Genomic DNA, 25,118 nt, shown 5'->3' with positions numbered 1-25,118 from the left:
CTGGTTATACATGGAAAGCCAACATGCCTAGGAAGTGAACGCTAAGGAACAGAGAATGATAAAGACGAGAGAGTGGAGAGGGTGCGACAGGATGGGTGGTAAGGAAGCCAGTGGAGGAGGGGCTGGGATCTGAGCCAACTTGGAAGAGGGGACAAATCTCTACAAGGAGCCAGCCCAGGCCCACAGGTATGAGAACACACAGTGTGTTTACACACCTCAAGTAGGATCCGTGACTCAAGGCCATGGTGGGGCGGGGGAGCGGAGGCTCCAGCTTTGGGAGTGGGAAGGAAGCCAGTTCTGGAAAGTGAGTTTCAGGCCAAGGAAGCAGTAGCAGGGAGACAATGATGGTTCCTGAGCAGGAGACGTGCATAAGGTGGTATGTTATGCATGTGAATCTGAAGGCAATATTCCTGGAGAGGCAGGTGGGTGAGGGGGTGAAAACTAGAGGCAACAAATTCACTCGGGAGGTCCCATGACAATCACTGTGAAATGAACACTCGAATCACTTGCAAAGCCCTTCTCGTTTAATCCTCCTTCAACCTGGTGAAATACTGAGAGTGGATATCAGTGTCCCCATCTGACAGAAAAAGAAACTGAGGCTCAGAGGAACTGATTGATGTGGCCAACGGGACCAAGTTGGAAAATCAAACTCAGGCTCCCTGTATCAAACTCTGAACTCTTTCTATCCCATGCTCAGGGGTCCAGGAAAATGGAGGCCTGAAAGGAGGAGACAGAGATGACCAAGGAAGGCTCCCTGGAGGGGTGAAGTATATTCAGAGAAAAGCTGAACTCACTTGATCTGAGCATCCCTTGGAAGTCTTCACACTTGAACACTGACATGGTGCATCTGGTCCAACTGACACTGAAGTGCCCAGACTGGGAGTCAGCAAGGCCTGAGTTCAGGTCTCAGCTGGTCACTCACCCGCTGTTTACTGTGGACACTTATTAACCTCTCTCAGTTTTGTCATCTATAGATTAAGACACCTGCCACACAGGGGGTTGTAAGGAACGGATGAGATCATTAGAGCCCAGAGAGACGGAGCTCTCAGTCCCTCAAGTCTAAATTAAGCCAACCCATGGCTCCATGTGCTGGCGCCCAAGACTCCTTCTCCCCTCCAACTAAGAGGAGAGCCCCACTCTCCCCTACAACGGCCCCAGCCTCCTGCTACCTCTGCCTTCCTCAGACTACCTCTCTTTCCACAGATGCCTCCACATAGGCCCTGCTCCAGGTCGCCCCAAAGATCAGGGGCCTCAGAAGGCATTTCTCCAGTCTGGCAGAGGGCTTCCTAGAAACTGTGCTGAGCCCCACAAATGCCTAATGACCACGGAAATCACTTAGCAAGGGGAAAGGCAGACCTCTGCCCTGGCTCCGCTCACAGGTGATGGGGTTAATCGGGAATTCTCTTTCCCTCCCTCAGGGCTGCTGGTGGGGGTCCAGCTCCCCGATGACCTGGGGACACATTAGTCAGTGATAAGTGGGGCTTTCCAGCCCCTTTTATCCTGTTTACAATACACTGGCTCTCCTCGGACCAAACCCTGCTCCCCCGACCTTGCTCCTGGCTGTTATGGCTACATGAGACAATTTGCTGATGGACTCTCTGTGGAGGGCAGCTTCCCTGAAGACCTCTCCCCACCTCCCACAGCACCCGGGGCAACATCTCCTCCACCTGGTGGGTCCTGGAAGGGGCCCCAGATGCTTGTCGTGCTCAGCTCATTGCAGCCTCTGAATCCAGAGATGTCATCCTTTCTGTCTGCTCAGCTTTAATCGAAGGGGTTAGGGAGAAAACCCAGAGGCGGTGAGATTATGTTTCTCTGGCTTTGGGGGCGGGGGTGACTAGGGTTTTGTTGCTGTCCAAAGCAGAAGCCATCAGAGGTGTTTTATTTATCTGTGCAAGGCCTTCAGAGTCAAAAAGGCAGGATGACAGAGCAGCTACCTGGAGGGCGGTGTGTGACTGCAGCCTGGACCTAGTTCCCCTCTCCCACGGTCAGCTTAGGCAAGCAAGTTAATCTCTGAAGCTCAGGATGCTTGTCTAGAAAACCAGGATGGTGATGCCTGTCCTGCCTCTGACCGGGTGGTTATGAGCACAGAATGAGAAACTGTTGTGAAATCGCTTAAAGAGGAGACCTTTTGTTTAGCACTCTGCACTGATTTCAAGTGACAAGCCTTTCAACAAGAATGGCACTCCTAATGCAGGCAGTTTATAATTGCCTAAAAGTCAACTTCCAAATAATTCTGGGCTTCTGAAATGGCAGGCAGGTGGAATACTTAGGAGAGTGAGTTGATTAAATGGAGTCCATGTCAAGGCAACAAGATCCCACATGCCGCGGAGTGGCTGGGCCCGTGTGCCACGGCTACTGAGCCTGTGCTCTGGAGCCCACGAGCCACAGCTGTTGAGCTCACGTGCCACAGCTGCTGAAGCCTGCGTGCCTGGAGCCCGTGCTCTGCAGCAGGAGAGGCCAACGCAATGAGAGGCCCGTGCACCGCAGCGAGGAGTAGCCCCCGCTTGCCACAACTCGAGAAAGCCTGTGTGCAGCAGCAAAGACCCAACGCAGGCAAAAATAAAAATAAATAAATTAAAAAAATACTCTTCAGAGTATTGAAGTTTATCATACCACAAAGGGAAGAAACAGGCGGAATATGGATTAGTTTACCAAATCCTGGAACAGTAGAACTTTGGGGCACCTCTTAAAGTTCAGATAAAAGGAGAGGGCATAAAGTCATCATATTGATTTTCCTGAAATTTTCCTGATTTTCCTGATTCCATTATCTAAGGCTCAAAGCCCTCCAGATGTTCCACAAGGTGGAGGCAAAGCATCTTTCCTGTTTGTGTATATTCCTCTACTGCAGAAACCCTCTGCTCTAGCCAAGAGGAACCACACAGACTGCCTGGGACTACCTACAGCTTCTGAAAATTTCTCTCTCTGCTTGCCAAGAACTCCCTGTGCCTGCATCTCCATATATCTTAATCCTTCTTGTACTTCAAGGTTTAGCTGAAATCTCATCTCTTCTGGAAAGCCTTCCTTCATCACCAAATGGAAAGGGATCTCTTCCTTCCCTACGTTATGACAGAAACTAATTGTCTTTACTACTCATTACACATTCGTACATTGTCTTGCACTGTTACCTTTTCATAATCCCTGTACCCTGTCTCTCTAACTAGCTGATGAGCTTTTTGAGGTCGGGTATCTACTGCTGCAAAATGAACTACCCCAAAATTTAGTGGCTTAAAATATCACCCACTTTACTGTATCTCTTGATTTCCTGGACAGGAATTCAGGCACAGGCTCAGTTGGGCAATTCTTTTGTTCCATGTGGAGTCTACAGAGGTCACTTGGTGGGAGTCAGCTGACGGATAGACTAGTACTGAGGGTACAAGATGGTTTCACTTACAAGTCTGGTGCCTTGGCTGGAAGAGTGGACTCAGCTAGGCATGTTGACTAGAACACATATAGACATGGCCTTTCCAGCATGATGGCTTCAAGGTAGTCAAACGTCTTCCAAGGTGACTCAGGATCACCAGAGTGAGTGCTCCTTTAGAGGGCTGAGTAGAAGCTGCAAGGCTTCTTATGACTTGGCCTTGGAAATCCTAGAATTTCACTTTTGCTACATTCGGTTGCTCAAGCAAGTCACTAAGACCAGCTCAGATTAAAAAAGAATGGAATTAGGCTCCACCTTTTAATCAGAACAGTAGCAAAGAATACGAAACCATCTTTATTCTACCATGCAGGATTGTCCTAAGACCTAGGCAAGCCAAGTCCCTGGCCCAGGTCCCGGGCCTCAGGGTGTCCCACGCTTTGGAGTGCTATTTTAAATTTTTTCTAAGTCCTCCTTAAGTGGCTGGGATCATTCTAGTCTGTTTCTCTAGGGCTGTGTCTTACTTGTATTCCTCCCCCCCCCACCCAGTATCTGTGCCTGGTAATAGTAGGTACTCATTAATAAATATTAGAATAAGTGTGAAAATGTTAGGGAAAGAAGGTACATGGGTGGACAGTCCCTTGGGGCACAAAACTGGGTGGGATCCAGGATACAGGAAAATAGAAGCATCAACTTGTCAAAGGAAGAGGAACATCTCCTCCCTTGGGAGGAACGGTAGATAAGCCTGGGAGGATGGAAACGGATTAGGTCTACGTGGAGAGGCAAGTGTCCAAATCCTTCAAGTCCTAACTCAAATGCCACCTCCTACATTGTCTTTCCTGAATCTCTCACCGGAGCCGACTCCAGTTCGCTCAACCTCTTCAGACTTTCTACCTTGTAGATGTTTATTTGTACACACATCTTATTTCCTTTCCAATACCAAGACTTCTTTGAGGGCAAGAAGAACCGGTTTCCTCCACAGCACATGTGACACATGGTAACCACTCATTCACTCTGGGTTTATTAGATGGATAAATGGGGTGGTGGACAAGACAGGAGATGCTTGCACCAGAGACTCCAGCGAAGAGTGAAATCTTCAGACCCACAACAAACAGTTCGAAGCGAAACCAAGCGGGAATCCTCACAGACTTCCTCCTGCAAAGACGAACTGCTATCCTCTGGTCTCCAAACTTGCTCTGAGGACCCCACGACGGTACCTTGCGACTGCCCTTACCAATGCCTGACTCAATGCTGGAGAGAGCCTCCGGCCCAAACCTATGCTTCCTCGTCCCCTATCTGAGGCAGAACCTCTGACTACACTTAGCCTTCTTCTCCAGGCCCCTTTACTAGTTTCCTTTCTCCTTTCTCGCAGTCACCACCAGTAGGGCGCGCGTTGGGGCAGCCCTAGCCGGCAGGTAAGGGAGGGTCCTGAGACCGGAAGTCGGAAGCCGGAAGCCGGAAAGCCGGAAGGGGAGCTGTGAGGACGTGTTCTGTGGAAGCCAGCGCGGGACCCGGCGGGGCCGGCAGCATGGAAGCGCTGTACCAGCAAACGCACAAGTGAGGGACGAGTCGGGCACGGGCTGGGGCAAAGCCAGGCTGGGTGAGGCCTGCCCCCGGGCTGGGGCCTCGGGCATCTGCCGGTATGGAGGCCTAGTCCTTCCGCCCGGGCGCTGCAGGGGGGAGCAGCTCGGAAGTGCTCAGTCTTTGGCGGGATGCCCAGGTAGCGGCGGCCGGAGGGTCCGACCTGGTGCCCGAGGACATTGGGCCGAATGCCTCCGGGGATCTTGGAGGCCATGACTACCCGCTGGGTAGACTAGGTGAAGGGAAAGTCGCACTTTGTCCAGCACCGGCCAACTCTGGTCCGATTTAGTAGAGCTGGTGCGGACTCAGGGCCCCGGCACAGAGGAGTTTACTGGTTAGTTGGAGAGTCAGGACGTGCACGAAAAAGGTCTAACGTGTGGCACAGTGAGGTGGAAGGTAAATGAGCAGTACCAACAGGATCTCCTTAAGTAATTTAGAAGGACCCATCACTGGGATAAGGTCGTCAGAAAACGTTTAATTAATAGCGCACAGCTCCTAAATGATGTTAGTCCCTACTCTTTATTGACTCAAAACTTGTTAGTTCTATACTGTGATTTTTTTTCTTTTATTCTGATTTTGGTTTATACTAAAGACCGTATTTTTATGATACAAAGAAATTGCTCAGATGGCATTCAGTATTATTACGGTACTTGTTATTCATATCTGGTTACAGGTTACCTTTAAGGAAATTGAATTTTGGTTTAGCTTCTCATAACTTAAATTCCTTGGTAGTGTCCTTTATTCATATTGTCCTGCATTTTTGGAACTTGCTGAAATGTGTAATTGAATATGGAAATAAGATCATACCTATCGTGTTTGGGGGGATGATTTATCTTTTATTGTGGTCAAACATGCATAACATAAAAATTTACCATTTTAAAGTTAACCATTTAATTTTTAATTGTTACCAGTATCATTTAGTTTGCCATTTAAAATTATAATCATTTCTTTTTTTATATTTTATTTATTTATTTATGTATGTATGGCTGCATTGGGTCCTCGTTGCTGCACACGGGCTTTCTCTAGTTGTGGTGAGTGGGGGCTACTCTTCGTTGTGGTGTGCGGGCTTCTCCTTGCGGTGGCTTCTTTTTGTTGCGGAGCTCGGGGTTTAGGCGTGCGGGCTTCAGTAGTTGTGGCACATGGGCTCAGTAGTTGTGGCTCGGGGGCTTTAGAGCACAGGCTCAGTAGTTGTGGCACATGGGCTTAGTTGCTCCGCAGCATGTGGGATCTTCCCCAACCAAGGCTCAAACCCGTGTCCCTTGCATTGGCAGGTGGATTCTTAACCACTGCGCCACCAGGGAAGTCCCGATAATCATTTCTAAGTGTACAGTTAAGTGACATCAAGTACATTCACAGTGTCGTGTAACCATCAGCATTATCCATTTCAAGAAGTTTTTCATTATCCCAATCAGAAACTCATGTACCCATTAAGCAGTACCTCCCCATTCTTCCCCAAGTCCCTGGTAACCTGTTCTCCTTTCTGTTTCTGAATTTGCCGATTCTATATATCTCATATAAGTCGAATAATATAATATTTGGCTTATTTCACTTAGCATGTTTCCAAGGTTCATGTATGTCGTAGCGTGTATCAGAACATCGTTCCTTTTTATGGCTGAATACTGTTCTTTTGTGGATACACACACACGCACACACACACACCACGTTTCGTTATCCATTCATCTATTGGTGGACACTTGGGTTGTTTCCACCTTCTGGCTGTTGTGAATAATACTGCTGAGAACATTGGTGTACAAATATCTGTTTGAGTCTCTGTTTTCAATTTTTTGGAGTGTATGCCTATACCTATCCTATTCTAACAACTTTCAATTTATGCTGTAGTTTTGTGCTGAAGAAAACACTTAAAATCACACCTCCAGGGCCTGGGAAAGAAAGAAAATGGGGACCCACCTCTCTAATGAATTCACAACAAAAGCAATACTTTGGAGCATTAGAATAAGAGGAAGATGATCCCGTTATTGTTTCATTTTCTAAGTTTATGTTTCATTTTCATTTATGTTTCATTAAGTTACTGTTTCATTTTCTACTTTTCTTTCTTTTTACTTTATTAAGTGTTTGGTTTGGGTGGGTGAAAATGTAGAGCCTACTTTGTAATAGTAATGAAATGACAGAATTGGTCTTACACTGGGGAGCCCTATTCTCATATAATAATTATAGGAAGGAACTTTAAAAACTAGATCTGTGAGTCAGTTGGAAAAGGAATGAAACAGGAAATTATGCTCATGTTACTAAGAAAGGGCAGATCTTTTACAATAATAAGGCTCAATGGACTGAGTAATTTAATTTAATTTAATTTAATTTGGTTAAAGGATGTGGCTAAGGAGGCCGCGACCCAGTTTATTTTTAAGAATAATTTTGTTCACAGAGTCTCAGACTACCTGTTATCATTGCAGCAGGTAGCTGATCACATAGTAAACTGGGAAGCTCAATTCTATGTAAACTTAGAGGAGCAATACTCAATGGTGTCCCAAACAAGATTTGTGGAGTGTAGATAAACTACTTACCTCTGCAGGCCTCCAATGATTTACCCTCAAACTCTGGAGACCCTTAGAGTCTATAGCAGAGCTTGCCAACTTTTTCGGTCAAGAGCCAGATAGTAAATATTTCAGGCCTTACAGGCCGTACGGTCTCTGTAGCAGCTGTTCAACTCTGCTATTATAGTGGGCAAGCAGCTGTAAGACAATATGTAAACAAATGGATGTGACTGTATTCCAATAAAACTTTATTACAAAAACAGAAAGGGGCAAGATCTGGCCAGCCACTGCTAGGCCTTCTACTATGCAGTCGTTCATTCATTCAGCGAATATTTATTTAGCACCTGCTTTGTGTCAGGCACCATTCCCAGTGCTAACTGTACAGCCCTGCCCTTAGGGAGTTTACCTTGTTTCACGCTGCAGTATATTCTGATCTGCCTCCTTTCCCCTCAAGGACTGAACCAGGACTGGGGATTCTGGTTCTAGACCTCTTCACCTTGTTTTCCTCATCTGTGAAATGAAGGTTTTGGGCTGATAAAACTGTAAGGCTCCTTTCAGCTCCATAATACGGGTGATTGAGTGTCCTTAAAAGGAAACACACAGAATCCTGTGTGCATCAGCAGTTAACTTTTGCAGTTGCAGAAATTAATGATTGCAGCTGAATTGACACAACAGTAACTGAACGTATTAATTTTACTGGAACTTTGAACCCAATTTGTAGTTATCTCTTGCCACGTCCCTGAAAGTACATTGAAATTAGATCAACATTTTAAAGTGTGTATCTTGAAAACGCCTGAACTACCTGAACAATGAATGAAAAGAAGAAAAGATGTAAAACAGGTTAAACATTTTGCACTTAAATAATACTGTGTTAGGATGAACTTTATAGAGGAGCTAATAGCCAGGCTTCTATTTTTGAGATCCCAGTGCTTGGAAAGGTGCCCATATTTGTCCAGGATCATTCAGTGCCCTGGACCTTATTATCACTAGAGATTCTGATTCAATAGGTTTGGAGCACAAGAAGCTCTATTTTTAACAAGCTCTCCAGGTGATTTTGATGAACAGCTGGGTTTAAAGACTGCTACCTTATCTCAAAACCAGCTTTTCCTTTTTTTGATTTTCCCTTCTGATGAGAGTCTAAATATAGTAGAGGCAAAGTGGGTGAGTGAAAATGCCCAGATGGTTCCCACTACTTTTAAGCAAAGCTGAGTAAAGACAACAAACTTCTGTATGGTGCTGTATGGGTTACACAGCAGTTTCATATTGCATTTGGATCTACGCTTTAAATAATTATGATTATCAGTACCCCGTTTTACAGTTGAGAACACTGAGGCACCAAGGAATTAAATGACTTGTTCAGTGTCCCTCAGCTACTGCACAGTGGCACTAGAACTTCAACTCAGATCTTTTAACTCCAAAACCCTGTTTCCTGCTCAAGTTGGTCAGAGGCAGCATGGGTGCAAAGTGGGTGTATACGATGGGGGTGGGGGAGTTCCTTGGACTTTTAAAAAACAATTCTGTCTTAAAATTCTTCCTAGATCTTCTACAGACTTTTTTTTTTTTTTTTTTTTTTAAATCAGCAACAGTGACCCTTGCTTATTTGCTACTAGGTCTCTGCTTGGTTATGTTTTCACCCAAGCCCACCATGGACCCCATGCTAGGCAGGGCTAGGACTTGTGATTTCTAGTGTCCACATTCCCAAGTCACGCTTGTGTAGCAGCTTTTCCGTATTGGCTTCAAATGTGTGTCCGAATTCTCAGTTCAGTATAAAACAGATCTGCCACTCGGCATGGCAGTTCCCACCATGCCATTCATGCTTGCTTTGTTGTTTTGCATTTATTTCCTGTCGGGCATGACATGTAGAGATTGTATCGCTTTATTGGCTCTAACTTTTTCAGTTCATTCAAAGCAAATAGAGATTGGATGGAAAAAGTCAGTAACGTTTCCTTGCAATTTAAAGTTTATCCACTGTAGCTTAGAACACAGTAAAAGCCAGCTGAAGAGTGGTTATAGGGTTTTGTGGGTATGGGCATCATCTCTCCTGCTGTCATCATAGAATTTCAGAATTGAAAGCAACTGGCAAGGTCTTCCATTCCAACTCACTTTGGTCGGGAGGACCCTTTATAAAACTCAAGGTAGTTCACGTACTCTGTGTTTAAACATGCCGGAGCTCTTTTTTCCCCCCCTCTTCTTGAAGAGAGAGTTTGTAATTGTTCTCATTTTTCCCGGGGTTGAGCTGAAATCTGTCATCTTGAAATTTGTACCTTTTGGTTCTGGGTCTCCCTTAAGGAGCAGCCACAGAAAACAAGCCCACTCCTCTTTCTGTACGTCATCTCCAGATACTTGAAGAACCCCAGCTGCCCCATTTTAGTTTCGTTTTTTCTTTTCTTTTCTCAGAGGATCATTACCACTAGCTCTTTTGACCATTCCTCTCCATAACTTGACTTCTAAACTCTTTTCCAGCTGTCCTGTTCACCTTCCATTGGGAGAAACCTTTGATTGGTAGGGTTCCTTTAGCAGATGGCTCCCAAAATTGAATGCCATTCTATATTGTGCATTTGACTTTTTTTTTTAACCTCAAGTCAAAATGTGTGGGTTTTTTTCTTTAACATCTTTATTGGAGTATAATTGCTTTACAGTGATGTGTTAGTTTCTGCCAAGGTAAATCAGCTATACATATATATATATATATCCCCATATCTCCTCCCTCTTGCGTCTCCCTCCCACCCTCCCTACCCCACCCCTCTAGGTGGTCACAAAGCACCGAGCTGATCTCCCTGTGCTATGTGGCTGCTTCCCACTAGCTTTCTGTTTTACACAAAATGTGTTTTATCCCTGACAAATTCATCTTACTACTTTAGCCTAAATGAAAAATGTTAATATTTGTTTTGTGGTACAATATCCTAAGCACTCACTAGAGCACAGAATCATGTGCAAATTTCATAATCAAACGTTGATTTTTTAAAAAAATTTATTTATTTATTTATTTTTGGCTGTGTTGAGTCTTTGTTTCTGTGCGAGGGTTTTCTCTAGTTGCGGCGAGCGGGGGCCACTCTTCATCGTGGTGCGCTGGCCTCTCACTGTCGTGGCCTCTCTTGTTGCGGAGCACAGGCTCCGGACGCGCAGGCTCAGCGGCCATGGCTCACGGGCCCAGCTGCTCTGCGGCATGTGGGATCCTCCCAGACCAGGGCCCGAACCCATGTCCCCTGCATTGGCAGGCAGACTCTCAACCACTGCACCACCAGGGAAGCTCTCAAACGTTGATTTTTAAAAAACACTGAGCAAAACACAGAGCCAAAGGCAGTCCTTTGGTGGAACCTGGAAGTCTTCCCAGGATCCCTTGGGGACCATGGTTTTGCCTGCTATGAGTCCCTCATCCTTAAAGTTTAAAATATTTGTCAGCCTAATGGGAGAAATATGATGTCATTGTTTATTATTTTTTAAAATAACTTTATTTATTTTGTTTATTTTTGATGGCATTGCGTCTTGTTGCTGCGTGCGGGCTTTTCTCTAGTTGCGCGAGAGCTACTCTTCGTTGCGATGCACGGGTTTCTCATTGCAGTGGCTTCTCCTGTTGCAGAGCGCGGGCTTCAGTTGTTGTGGCACGTGGGCTTAGTTGCTCTGTGGCATGTGGGATCTTCCTGGACCAGGGCTCGAACCTGTGTCCTCCGCATTGACAGGTGGATTCTTAACCACTGCACCACCATGATGTCACTGTTTTTAATTTGCATTTTCCTGATTACTAGAAGAGTGTCTCTTCATATATTTATTGGCCATTTGGGTTTCCTTTTCTGTCAGTTGCCCTTTGCCCATTTTAAAAATTGCTTTGTTTGACTTTTCCTATTGATTTGTAGCAGTTCCTTATACATTCTGAATACTATTCCCTTGTTATCTGCTGCAGGTATCTTCCAGTCTCTGCCTGTCTTATTTTTTTTGTAAATTGTGCCTTTGGTGTAAAAAGGTTTTTGTTTTAATGTAGCCATATCTATCAGTCTTTTCTTTCGTGGTTTGTGGGGTTTTGGGGGTAGTTTTGGTTTTTGTCTTGTTTAAGAAATCCTTCTTTAACCTGAAGTCATAATATGCACGCCTATATCTTCTCCGGAAGGTTCTAAAGCCTCACTTTTTACATTTAGGGTTTAAACCATCTTGAGTTTATCTTTGTGTACTATTACATGAGGTGTCTTTTTTCCATATGGATAACGAGCTGAGCCATCAGCCCTTATTGTAGTCCATTCTTTTCCCACTGCCATTAGAAATTTACCTCACTGCCCACATCCAGGCCTTCAGGGAAGTCCTAGTTCTCTTTTCCATCTCAGCATTGCCATCCAGTCCTCTTTGGCTGTTTTCACAGTTGCCCTGATCCAGATGTTGGTTTCTTCCTCCATATCTCCACGTGCCTGCATACTGAAGCATCCAGACTTGCCTTCCTGAAGTAGCAGGTTCTAGGAGTGATTTCCTGGTGCCTCTCAGGACCATGGGTCTTGCCCAGGAGCGCTCTGAGAGTCGTTAGAGAGCTGCTCTTGCTTCTGGGGCCATGGGTCACGTTTAGAGGCCACAGGGACACCCTGGAAAAGACTAGAGGCAAGTTCAAATGAAATTTGGGCTCCTGGCTCGCATTGGTAAATTTGGGGTCACAGTTTGTGGTGCTCACGGTGGAGGATGGTTTCTGACCTTTCCCTCAAGGGTTGGTGATGATGGAAGAGCTCACAGGCCCCTCTCATGTGGCTCTCACGTGGGGAGACCAGAAGCACCAGGAGACGGTTTTTGGGGTAGGATAAACGGTATCCCCAGGACTGATCACAGAGGACATCTTGGAAGGGCTCAGCGGGTAGGTGACCTTGCCCAGTCCCCGGGGAGCCTCCAAAAGATGCTCTGGGGCCTGATGTCCGGGACCATGCCAGAGGTTCTGGGTGCAGTGTTGGCGTTTCCAAATGAGACGACAATCGCCTCGTATTGCCAGGGAAAGATGTTGACCAAACAGGAGATCCGTATCTTTCAGGGCCTTCCTCTGATGGTTTCCTCTAGCTAATCACCTCATCCCCTTCTCCCCTCTGACCCCAACCCTCAGGCAGGCCAGCCTGCTGGTAACCCACGTGACGTGCCTTGCAGGCCTTTTTGCACGTCATTTTCTCCACATCTTCCTTCACCAAGTCTTGTCTGTCTTCTTCAAAATGATGTTGAGAACGCCCTTCACCCACAGAGCTTTCCCCAGCTCACTCTTCTGTTCATTGCCTTTGCTTAGCACTGCTGCGCGCAGCTCCTCAGCTCTCTTGTTTACACTTCTATGTGTTAGTGTCCTCTTAAATCTTCTTGGGACTTTACATGTCTATCTGGCCTGTCCTTCCTAATTACAGTGTTTCTCAAGGACAAGGATTATATCTCTCTTGCCCTTTGACTCTCCCTAGTACAGACCAGTGCCCAGCACATTGGGTCAAAGAACAGAGAGTGGGATTGGCTGGGTCCAGATCGAGGTTTATCACTTGGTGTGTGACCTTGAACAAGTTACATAACCTTTCTGGGCTTCAGTTGTCTTATTTACAAAATGAGGATGATAATAGTACTTTCCTCATAGGGTTATTGACTTTGCAGAACGTCTCAGATGCGGTAAGCACTCACTAAATGCTGCCTGTCAGTATTATTATTAATATTACAATATTAGAAACCATGCCAAAACATGTGACCTGAAGTGCCACATACAAATTTTACAGTTCAGCGATACTGTCAATTTAAATCAGTTAAATGTTGGCATTAGAAAAATTGTCTTTCCTGACCGAAGCGCTGTTGATTACTCCTGTCTCACTCATTTCCTCCCTCTTCCTTTGATAGGCAGGTCCACGAGATCCAGTCTCACATGGGACGCCTGGAGACAGCCGACAAGCAGTCTCTGCACTGTGAGTAATTAACTATGGAGACCAGAGTCCTTTCTCTGATGACACGGTGCTAATGGGCTGGGTTTCCTGACTGCGTTTCTGCCTCAGGGGCTTAATGATTCAGTGTGGAATGAGTTCTGTTGTTAGGGTGGACAGAAAAACCCTATGGCAAAGTCACTGATTTCCCTGATTGTGCCCTTTGGAATCCCACAAGTCTTATCCCCCATTACCCCTCCACTCAACCTGACATGGCCCTATGGGAATGGAAGTCCTTTCCTCCATCTGTCTTAATCTCATTACCTAGTCCGTAGAGGAATGTGGTCCATAAAAATTCAGAGATGTTTAACTGGAATTGGCCATTTCTTCTGAGCTGAGAACTGTGGCTTTTTAGGCGGATTATTGAGAAACGATGAGCAGTATTAATTGGTTTAGTTCCCACACCGTGATTTCCTTTTAAAAGAGTGCTGCTTTCTGTGTTTTCCTTTCTTCTCTGTTGTAAGAAAAGGTCATTTTTCTGAGTCAGTCACACAGGCATTGCTGACCCCCCACCCACTGCAGATGCGGTCCCCTCCTCTCACTCCTCGGCTGGCGCCGTGCCCATTTCTCCTGTTTTCTCACGTCTGCTTTCTGCAGCTCCAAAAGCACCTCGTCTCTTGGTCCTGTGCCCTACCTTGTTCTGAGCCGTGCTTGTTAGCTGTGGGCTGCCCTAGGAAGGTGACATTTCTTTCTCTACTGTCGTTTCGGGCAAGAGGCAATCTGGATGCCTTTTTCTGCGCACAGTTTAGCTGCTTCTGTGTGTTGACTTTGTTTGCCTTCCCAGCAATCTCATCGGTATATGATTAGAAATGGAAAAGTGGTCATTTTGACTGTTTATCGAAAGGGATAAGGTAAAATGACTGTGTTTATCGTATCGTTACCTCTGTGGATTCTTTCCTGTTGATATTCGGTCTATTCTGGGGACTCCAACATCAGTCTGCCCATTCTTAAGGGAACTCTTCTCTCTGTTTCACATACTAAATCTTTCCCTTTGCGCCTTTTTTTTTTTTTTTAACCTCATTATGTTCTGTGGGGAGTTCAGTTGGCAGTCTTTCTACAAGATATTTATAACCCATATCTGAAAATAATCTCAGATGAAAAGAGGCCTCACTTTGTATCAGAAAATACTACATTTTGCTTAGAATATTTATTTGGACAATCTTTAAATGTTCATTTTATTTTCTAAAGGCAGGAAATTTATTTCTACAGATGTTATCTTCAGCTTTTTAAAAAATTGGCATTGTTATGGCATTAACAGCTATATATATATATATATTTCTTTTTTGAAACAACGTTTACAGTCACTTAGTATAATTTGAATTTTTTCTCCATCATCATTAGTGTATGCATTTTTCTCCTTTTGAAATACATATTTTTGAGTTCATTTGATATAGAAAAAAGATATGTTTGATTTATTCCAATTTAAGTTCACTATTATTATTATTATTATTATTCCAGCAATTATTCTTTGACTTTGTTTGCCTTCCCAGCAATCTCATTGGTATATGATTAGAAATGGAAAAGAGGTCATTTTGACTGTTTATTGAAAGGGATAAGGTAAATGACTGTGTTTATTATTTTTCCAGTAATTATTCTTTTTTCTCTTTTGTGCAGTAGTAGAAAACGAAATCCAAGCAAGCATAGACCAGATATTCAGCCATCTAGAGCGTCTGGAGATCTTGTCCAGCAAGGAGCCTCCTAACAAAAGACAGAACGCCAAACTGTGAGTACTCTGACACCCCAGGCCTATCATGGCAGGCCTTTCTCCCAGGGGAGGCCATCACATATTCTGAAAATCCCATTTATACATTGAAAAACTGAGACTATGAAAAGATAAAGTCCCATAAAGAGCACAGTTCTGTTTGAGTGATACCCCCTCGGAATAAAAAGCCTGTGTTGTACAACACGGGGAACAGAGCCAATGTTGTATGATACCTGTGAATGGAGTATAACCTTTAAAACTTGTGAATCACCATATTGTATACCTGTAACTTATATTATATTGTATATCAACTATACTTCAATTTAAAAAAAAAAAGGAGTAAAAAGCCTGTCAGGTTAATGGCTCAGAAGCCTCATGTCTCCTTTTCTCGTTGGTGTCATTTAGAAATTTTGCCCCCAGTACTGTTTTTCTGACCAGACCCATGGCCACTTGAAACCTAATGCTACCGGGGAGTTTCACTCTGCTCTTTGGTTCCTGCTACATTCTTGGGTTGAAATATCTTGCTCTTAATTACTCCAGTCGGTGTATTTGTAATGAAATACTGATCTAATGTTTGATACACCCCCACGAAATTAAAATGAAATCACCCTCACCATCTCTACCCCAGCCCCTGCTCCCAAAAGTTTTATGAAACTTCATTGATGCTTTACTCCAAAGATGCCCTTGGGCTTCTTCCAGGAGAGCGATATAACCCCTAGAAGGTCAGGAAGAGGTCATCAAACCTGCTTCCTGTCACCTGTTCCCTGTCATGCATCCAGAATCAGAGACCAGCAGATATTTAAGTAAAGCTGCTGGAATCTCATGTGCTACCACCCTGCTCTAACCACAAGCTCCTTCTTTACTTTCAACATCATTGATCAAAATCAGATTATTTGTGGGGGGTGGATGGCATGGAGTGGTGTAGGAGGAAGTAAGGAAATGTCTTCTTTCCTGAAGACAAAGCCTGGCTACCTCCAATCATGCTGCTCTGGACTCTGGAATTCAATCTCTCTGTCAATTCTAGTCGTGTCGACCAGTTAAAGTATGATGTCCAGCACCTGCAGACTGCTCTCCAAAACTTCCAGCATCGGCGATACGCAAGGGAGCAGCAGGAAAGACAGCGAGAAGAGCTTCTGTCCCGCACCTTCACCACTAATGTAAGCCAGGCTCCTGGGTGGGATCTGCAGGAACTCGACAGCCTGTGGGAGCTGCAGCTCAGGGCTCTGAGCGGCGGTCTTTTAGCGGGTGTCTGAAGCAGACTGATCGGACAGGAGGAGAGCGACCGGAAGTGACGGCAGACTTTGTGCGTTGCCACAGAGACTAGTCCTAAGCAGGGAATCTCTTTCTCTGTCACAAAAGCCTGAAGAGGAAGCAGTTAAATTGAGGGAACGAGCAGAGGTGAAAATTACCTGGTTTGACTGGCCTGATGCAGAGAGGTGGACGTTCACATGGTGGAAATGTTTTCCTGATCAGATCGAGACAGATGATTAGAACTTAGGCTATTTGCAGTGAGGGCAGCGTTTCAAAGCTGCCTTCAGGCAGTTGCCATCGTGGGGGGGGGGCGGGGGGTGTGTGTGTGTGTGTGTGTGTGTGTGTGTGTGCGTGCGTGCGTGCGTGCGTGCGTGCGTGTGTGTGTGTGTGTGTGTGTGTGTGTGGCAGTTTGGAGGAATTTGTTAACAGATATTTCATTTTAGCGGGATTGCTTGACTCGAGCCTGTTTCAAAGTGGCCTGTTGGTTTGCATGTTTGATTTCTTAGAACACCTTTGTCCCTGTCCTTTGGTCTCAAGAGGATCATTTCCCACACGTGGCTGTAGAACATACTGGCCTTTGCCGTGTCCTGCATAATGTATTCCACCAAATTAGATGGGTCTTGGTGGTGGAGGGGGGAGAGTTGTTTGTTTCGTTTGTTTTTGCAGAGAGTTTCATTTTCTAAAGAGATCCTAGCTTTCTAAGCCTATCATCAGAATTCAGATCAGCTCCCACTTTGCAGATGTTTAACTCTCTTTGCTGTGTCCACACTTGGAATAATGTCCCCAAGTGCTTCAGAATGTGCCTATGTAGTTGGTTTCTCTAGCGCAAGCAGTCCGGTAACCGTGATTAACACTTCAGAAGTTCAATGAGCATGTGTTGGTGGTATAATGGTAAGCAGAGCTGCCTTTCAAAAGAGTAGAGAACTGTACGACACATGAGAAGGTGGTGTATGGGCTTTTGCTAGCTGTGACATTGGTTATTCCAGCCTTTTTAGGCCATGGATGATGGCTCAGAATTATTTTGTTTCTTACCAGCCTAGTGTGATGCTGTGCATACAGTGGGCCCTTAATAAAAACTGACTGGCCGAACGAACTTCTTCCTGGTCTTTCTACGATCGGGAGGTATAATACATTTTTCTGAGAGCTAACAGCCCATCAGCTATACCTTTTCAGATGGGATGGTAAGAAAGATTTGTATATAAAAGGCATTCAATAAATATCTGTCAAAGAAATGAAAAGAAGTCTCTAATTGATTCAAACACTGGAGTCTTGACCCACCGAGCATCAGCTTATGCAGAATGCTATTTAAGGTACTGAGAGTAAAGCGTGTTTAAATTAAAAAACCGTGACTCCTGCCTCTGAGAAACTCCCGTGTTAGCAGGGTAGGGGGACGTATACCTGAATGAAAAATGATTGTGAACTTGAGCAGCCAAGAAGAGGTGCTTTAACCTCTTCATGATGATGGAAAGTGGTAAAAGTGGCACTACTTGGCAGAAGAGTCTGCAATGGCCAGGAGGCGGGAGAGAAGACAGTGCTGTGGCTGGTCGTGCCCTGCTTCTGCGTCCTTCCCACTTGCCGTGTAAAAGTGGAGCCCTGGGATTGGTCTTGCTTTTCTCCCTACAGGATGGTTAAGAGGGCAGGCTCTGCACCCAGCACTGGGATTCGTGCTCCGCTGGACGTCTTACCAGCTCTGCGTACTCTTGAACAAGTCATTCCACCTCTCTGGGTTTCCGTCTCTTCATCTAAAACAGGGATAATATCATAACTACTGCGTAAGGGTAGAGTGCGGATTAAGTGAGCTTAGGGTAAAGAGCATGCAAAGCGGAAAGCACTTGATCAGTATTAGTTTTTTCTCCCTTCATTTCTTTATAGACTTTTCTTCCCTGCTCAGGTGGATAGACCCATCCTGAACACCATTAGGCCTTAAATAGAAAACAGTCTCTTCTCTCCTTAGTCAGTCCGTCTAATTGGAGGGATAAGCTGTAGATAAAATAGCCGGAGGCCAAAAGCAAAGCTTTAACACTGCACTGAGGGAAAGCCAAGTAAAGGAACATTTAGAATAAGCTACGTTAGCAAGGAGTCAGAGAAAGCCTTTAGGAGAAGCCCAGCAAGGTCTTAAAAGAATAGAGTTTTTCCTAAGTTGGGGGAATGATATGGAGGCAGGGATGAACAAGACTTGGGTGGGGGGAACCCACATGCAGAGTGATAAGTCTGAGAATTCTTCTCTTCCTCTGAGTGAACAGAGGCCACCCCAGATCTTTGCTTTTTCTTCTCTGTTAAGTTCCTCTGATTCTCGCACCATTCCCTCTGGCTGTTTTTCCGGCTTGACCTTGGCCAAGAGGCAGAGCGGTCAGATGTGGTGGGACCCCAGGAGCTGACCAGCAAGCAAAGTAATCAAGTGCCTGCGTTTCTTTCACAGGACTCTGACACCACCATACCAATGGATGAATCACTGCAGTTTAACTCCTCCCTCCAGAAAATTCACCACGGCATGGATGACCTCATTGGAGGCGGGCACAGTATTCTGGAGGGACTGAGGGCCCAGAGACTGACCTTGAAGGTGGGGGCCCTTTTGGGGGACAGGGAGAAGGCCTTTTGTTTTGGCTTTATCCAAAAGTGTGGGACCTGCGTTTACCTTTTGATCGCATACCCCTAAATTGTGATATTGTGATAGTGAGAGCCTTTGAGTTTGGGTTCCTTTCTGTTGGAATTGAATTATTATTAGTCCAAAAGGAGCCAGATTCCCTTTGCCAGTAGGTGTTTCTTGTGTTTGCAGTGAACCATAATGTGGCATCTCTTGGTATCCAGGTCTTTTTCCATTTCCTGAACTTAATGTAAAGTGACTGCTGCTATGAGAGGAAGCAGTAATGGACTGGGAAATTCTGTTACAGAATCCGCTCTCGCAAGAAGGAAGATGCAGCTGTACTTGGCCTCTCGCTCTCTCTCAGTTTTCCTGTGTGGCGCCCCCCACCCACCCCGCGCCCACCAGTGGACAGCCTTATAGCCGAGACCTCTGTACTGCAGCAACTGAAGGGGGTCTTAGGGCTGCCTTGGTTGACTAGCAGCGGGTGCCTTCTAGAGCACAGGCTGGTGATCCCCAGTGACTCTTCACTCTCTCTTTAGCAACAGGTATTCCTAGAAGCCCTGCCCCATTGGCTGAGACTCAAAACCCCTGGGAGTGGTTTACAGAAACATTACACAGCCTCTGATGTCAGTCATGATGTTTCAGCCTCAGCCCTTTTCCTGTATCAACCCTGATGGATAATGGGGTGTGGGCTGTGTCTGTTATCAGGGTGTGGTACCCAGTGGACGAAGCCCTCCCAGCCACTGAGCTGTGAGAAGCAGTCACTCGGAAGCGTGAGCTTTATCTTAGTTTTTGTTGGACTGTGTTGAGCTTGTCAGCTCCACGGGACTTCTGTACATTTCTGAGCAGCGCCTACCACCTTTACCCAGGAGAAGGTCAGGGGAGCCGCGAGTGACACTTATCTCTTGCTGATGGCCGCAGCGCTTCAAATGGTCTGGAAGCGTGGTCTCTGACAGCTCCATGGGTGCCCCCCTTTCAGAACAGCCACCTGCAGTAATCTAAACTGATACATGATGGTTAATCCTCCCTTTCTTTAGAAAACTGCTGGCCTCCTTCCCATATCTCAGAAAAACAGTAAAACCCTTTTAGGACGAGACTCACCATGTCACACTCAAGTTGACCCGCTGGGGGTCAGAGCTTATTGTTAAAGCACATGTCAGCTTCTTCCCGAAGTCTGGTGTCACTGAGGAGTCCAAGCAACTTCTGCCCCAACACTGCCCCCAGAGGTGAAGCGCCGGGAAGCCTGGTGGGCAGTCAGGGGCTGGAATGAGAGGTTTCTAATTCCGTTTCCTCTGCACGCCTACTATACCTGTCTTTTGCCTCTTGGTTCCCTCCACCTGCCTCCTACCCCACTTCTGTCAGGGAAGTTTCTGCCCAAACCATTTGAAAGGGACATAGGAGGGAGCGTGAAGGAACCGGGCCTTGATTTGGGGAAAATTGGGGTGGAAAATGAATAACATTTTTGAATTTATGTTAATTTTCAAGTGATTTTCGAAGCTTGGTACTTGAACTTCATAGAGTGATGAAATAATCTGCTCTTTCAGAGTTAAGTGGAGTCTTTAGTGACAGTCTAGTTTATACTGTCATTGTTATGGGAAAAACATGTCTCTGGTCTCTGGCAGAGATAAAGTTTGACCTGAGAGATCTCTCTCCGTGAGGCTTGTATATCATTATCTGGGCAGAACGTGGGTCTTGAACTCCTGTCCGTGATGCCTTGTGTTGTTCTCACCTCTCTTGCATCTTCTCTCAGTTGCTCGTTACTGTGTTCACTTAAAAAATGGTTGCAGGACATTAGGTTAGATGCCGTCATACAGCTGCAGTTGGTGATGTGTGTAAGTTAAGTTGGGGTCTGCCCAGCTTTCATTTATATTTGTTACTTCATACGAAATTGAATGTGCTTAAAAATGAAAATTAGAAAGCAGAGAGGAAGGGTGGCCTGGGTGGTTTGGGCTGTTGGTTTAGGAATAAAATACCCTTTTGTTTTGCGTGGCGGGTGGTGACATTCATATAAGGAGTTGTAGGTCCTTGGGTTGGTGTCTGCCAGTTGTGTTTCTGTGGTTCCATCTTGCCCACTTCAAACTCTCATAAACGTGGACACAGACGCATACGTTGTACTCAGCAGAATCCCTACGGTTTCTACTCTACAGAGTACACAGGCTGAGAGCAAGCGTTTTAGAGCCAGGGAGCAGAGAGAAGTTTTTTGATGTTGCCTTTTTTTCAATATAAAACATTCTAATTTAAAACTTTTTTATGGAGGTATAATGTGCATACGGTGAGGTACACAAATCTTATTTGTACAGATCATTGAATTTTGACAAATACATACATCCGTCTTTGTAGCTCACACTGCTGTCAAGGCAGAGACCGTTTTCACCACCCCTGAAAGGTCCCTTGTGCCCTTTCCCAGTCAGTCTACCCCTGCTCCCTCCCCCTGCCCCAGGCAACCACTGTTCTAATTTATTTCACCATTTATTAGTTTTGACTGTTATTGAACTTAATATAAATGTATTCACATTACGATTTTGTGTGTGACTTCTTCCTCTCAGGAATGTTTTCCAGACTCATTCATATTGTTACATGGTGTAATCAGGTCCTTTTTATTGCCCAGCAGTATCCCATTGTGCACAGAACACAAATTGTTAATCCATCCTCTGGTTGATGTACACCTGGATTGTTTCCAGTTTGGGGACATTCTTCTGTTTTCTTCTAGAAGCTTTATTATAGTTTTAGCGTTTTTGTTTAATTCTACGCACGAATTAATTTTTATGTATAATATGAATCAAAGGTCTTTTTTAATACATATATATTATATACAGACATATATGTACGTGTGTGTATATGATACGTACGTGTGCTACTCATTATACAGCCATTTGTTCCAGCGCATTTGTGGAAGACTTTCCTTTCCCCCTTGCTTTGCTCTGCAATCTTGACCAAAAGTCATTTGGCCATAGGAGCGTGATCTGTTTCTGGTGGCTGCTGCTGCTTGTATGCTTTAGGCATGACCAAGAGACTGTCTGTTGGTAAAGCCCCACCTCATGATGACATTCACCCGTCCTTGGTAGAAGGAGTTGATCTTTGTTCTTCTTCCTCTTCTCGTCTGTCCCAGGGGACCCAGAAGAAGATCCTCGACATCGCCAATATGCTCGGCTTGTCCAACACGGTGATGCGGCTCATCGAGAAGCGAGCTTTCCAGGACAAGTACTTCATGATCGGTGGGATGCTTCTCACCTGTGTGGTCATGTTCCTCGTGGTGCAGTACCTGACCTGAGCCGGCCAGGCCCTGTGGCTGAACAACGGTCCCATGGCGTGAGAGTGTGTGTGAGCGTGAGTGTGCAAAGAGAGGGAGGCCCAGAGGCTGCCTTCTGAACTGTGTGCCCATCTTAACTGTGAAGACGACTCAGAAGTAATTGTGACCTGTAACCTGGTGGGAGTTTCAAACCTCTGTTTTTTGTGACATCTTGAAGGGGAAACTCGTGCTACCAAGATGCGGTGCTTAGGAAATGAGTGAAGTGTCTGTTCTCTCTCATGCTCACTCTCACTCTCACTGGGGGAGGAAGTGATGCCAGGGTGAGGGAGGGCCAGGGAGAGGGGAGGAAGAGAATGGCCTTGGTGGTTTTTGTCCTCCTAGCTGATGTGCACCCGGGAAGGCTTTCACGGTGAGCTTGCAGACAGGACTGTCCACGCTTTGCCATCCACTGGCCTTTCTGGCTCCTAGTAGATAGTCTAGAGCAGAAGCAAAGAGAGGAGGGGAAAGAGGCCTTCTTTTCCTGCACCCACTACAGTAGGTTGGTTCACATGCTCTTGCTACTAGCCACCTTCCCCCACACCCCTCCAAAAAATAATGACATGCCAATGACTGACTGCTAATACTTGTCATCCTTCCCCGGAAGCAGCTACCTAGAGGAAACAGAGGCATTGGCGCTGTTGCTGATAGCAAGATTTTCCCCATCACAGTTGTTGGGTGTTTCTCCTTTCTAAAGTAAGGCCACTGTTAACTCCCCGGGAGTGGTCAGTCTTGAAACTAAAGACCCTAGTCACCGATTTTTTTTCCCAGTAGTTAATGGTTGGCTTTTAAGACTGCAGCCTGGCACCCGTGCCCAGGCTTTGGTGGGTGTTTGCCCCTTATCAGGTAGCTGTGAGCAAAGGTTAGTGATTTGTCTTTTACAGTCTCATCTCTAGTTTTAGTGTCTCTAATGAATAATTGGCTCTCTTCCCTTCCTTGAAATATATTAGCAACTGTCAGCCAAGCCTCCATTCTGCCCAGCCAGTGTGGGCACATGCCACCCTAGAGACGTCTCTGGTGTGTGTGTCCTTGTAAGACTGTTTTCAGGGACCAGGACCTTTTTCCTTCTCGGACCAACCCTAGATTAAGGCTGTACCGGTACCCGGCGTATTGTGGAATTTATTGTAAATACAGTCTGTTCAAGGAGACTGATCACTGAAAGTACCAGAAAGACATGGTTAGCCTATTTTTTCATCTGTCACAGGCCCTACCAGCCCTAGGCTCAGTATGGCAAGACATAAATAACACTCACAGTTTCCCAGAGGAACTGTAAACCTGGTCAGTATTAACCCCACCTTTGACTGTCTTGCCCTACCTACTTCCTGTCTTTATTTCTTGTCATTTGGACTATCTTCTGTCATCTTTCTCTTTTCTGTGTGTTTTCTCTTCCACCTCCCTTCTTTACCACCACCCCCCCAACCTGTTTCTGTAGCAGTATTGATCTTTGTAGGCACATCTGTGGCATAGATCCCTTTTGGGGAAATGTTTCTTAATTGTCACAGATTTTTAACATGAGTTTCCTGGGTACTGATTTCACACTTTTGGTAGGATCTCTATTGCTCTTACTTGTCTGGGCTAAACAGGGGCCCTGGGTTTCCAAGGAAAGGGGAATCTTTGATCCCTTCATAAAAGGATTGAGGGCCCTACCAGAGTGAAAACATTGGCCTGGTGGATGGACAGAGGGGTGGAAGCATCTTCAGACCTAGCTCTGACTTTGGGGAGGCCCAGTTGGGAATTTCCATCATACCCAGCGCCCCTGCCATCCCAGGGACCCAGCACAGGTCTCTTAGCAGTCCATGAAATGGGGTTTTTTGGGTTTGTTTGTTTGTTTTTTTTTTTGCGGTACACGGGCCTCACTGTTGTGGCCTCTCCCGTTGCGGAGCACAGGCTCTGGACACGCAGGCTCAGCGGCCATGGCTCACGGCCCCAGCCGCTCCACAGCATGTGGGATCTTCCCAGACCGGAGCACGAACCCGTGTCTCCTGCATCGGCAGGCGGACTCTCAACCAGTGCGCCACCAGGGAAGCCCTGAAATGGGTTTTTAAACTGCACAGACTTGGCTCTGAGCCTGGGCACCTGAGGATCCCGCCAGACAGTGCACTTTGGAAGAAGATGTACAAGGAGCAGCTAAGCCATTTGGACTTGAACTCTGGGGAGGCAGAAACTCCCCCCACCCCCTGCCCTCTGTTGGCTGATGTGACACCTATTTGTAATGTACACCAGTCTGTTTCCACACTTGCCTTTCTAGTGATTGTTGGCCTCGACGAACCAGAAGTAAGGCCTTCCTTCGTGCTGCACCTTCAGAGCCATTCTCCCTACTTTGTAATAAAAATCGAGGGGGCAGTTTGTGGGTCTTCACCACCCGGAGCTAAGGAACAGCAGCCACAGTATGTCTGGAGACCCTGGGGCACCTCGTGTCATCGTGTGCTTCCCCTTCCCTGTCACACATTGGCTTTCGATGCTCTGAGCAACACAGTTTGTCTCCACAGTCCCCAGAGTATAGGGCAGGGTCTCCAGGCCAGGGAAGGAGCACCCTCTAGTGGAGTTGGGGTGAATTCTCAGGTGCAAGAATCTCCAGGAGCCGCCTCTGCGACCTTGTACAGGATTTTGGTGTACCTATTGTGGTTTAAGACAGGTGGGTTGTCAAGGAACTTGGAGTATCTTCATTCCGTGGATGTGTACTCCAGGTGTGATCACCTGAAGAAAAGCCGAACTCCACGACCAAGTAAGTAGGAGAGTCTTGATATTATAGAAAGCTTCGCTGCTGGGATTTTTCCTGTCCTTTGCCCTGATGAATTTAAATGGGTTTGATTTGCATTTGTCTTTACACTTATTGTTTTTGAAACACATCAGTTGAATAAAGTTGCTGTTTATTTTATTTAGAAAATTACATTTTGTAAAGGAATTTGACATTCATCGTCATAACTATTGACCCTTTTTTTCACTCAGGCCAGAGATTCT

At 45.8% G+C, this 25,118-nt stretch overlaps 1 protein-coding gene across 5 annotated transcripts; it reads left to right on the top strand.

Moving 5' to 3' along the window:
- Positions 1 to 4,808: 4,808 nt before the first annotated feature.
- GOSR2 (golgi SNAP receptor complex member 2) lies at positions 4,809 to 25,044 on the top strand. 5 transcript variants are annotated; one of them, XM_060081845.1, is made up of 6 exons: positions 4,809 to 4,912; positions 13,259 to 13,319; positions 14,949 to 15,057; positions 16,061 to 16,193; positions 18,707 to 18,847; positions 21,981 to 25,044. In XM_060081845.1, the coding sequence occupies exons 2-6, from the start codon at positions 13,280 to 13,282 to the stop codon at positions 22,140 to 22,142; spliced, it is 585 nt and encodes a 194-aa protein (XP_059937828.1). In that variant the 5' UTR covers positions 4,809 to 4,912; positions 13,259 to 13,279; the 3' UTR covers positions 22,143 to 25,044. The 5 variants fall into 5 exon arrangements, with proteins under 5 accessions (XP_059937828.1, XP_059937824.1, XP_059937823.1 ...); XM_060081841.1 differs by having other exon boundaries at positions 13,255 to 13,319; positions 14,952 to 15,057; XM_060081840.1 differs by having other exon boundaries at positions 13,255 to 13,319.
- Positions 25,045 to 25,118: the final 74 nt, after the last annotated feature.

This window comes from Mesoplodon densirostris, chromosome 18 (assembly GCF_025265405.1).
Source record: "Mesoplodon densirostris isolate mMesDen1 chromosome 18, mMesDen1 primary haplotype, whole genome shotgun sequence".
NCBI lineage: Eukaryota > Metazoa > Chordata > Mammalia > Artiodactyla > Ziphiidae > Mesoplodon > Mesoplodon densirostris.
Note: the sequence above shows the minus strand (reverse complement) of the source record. Positions and strands in the feature narration are given on the sequence as shown.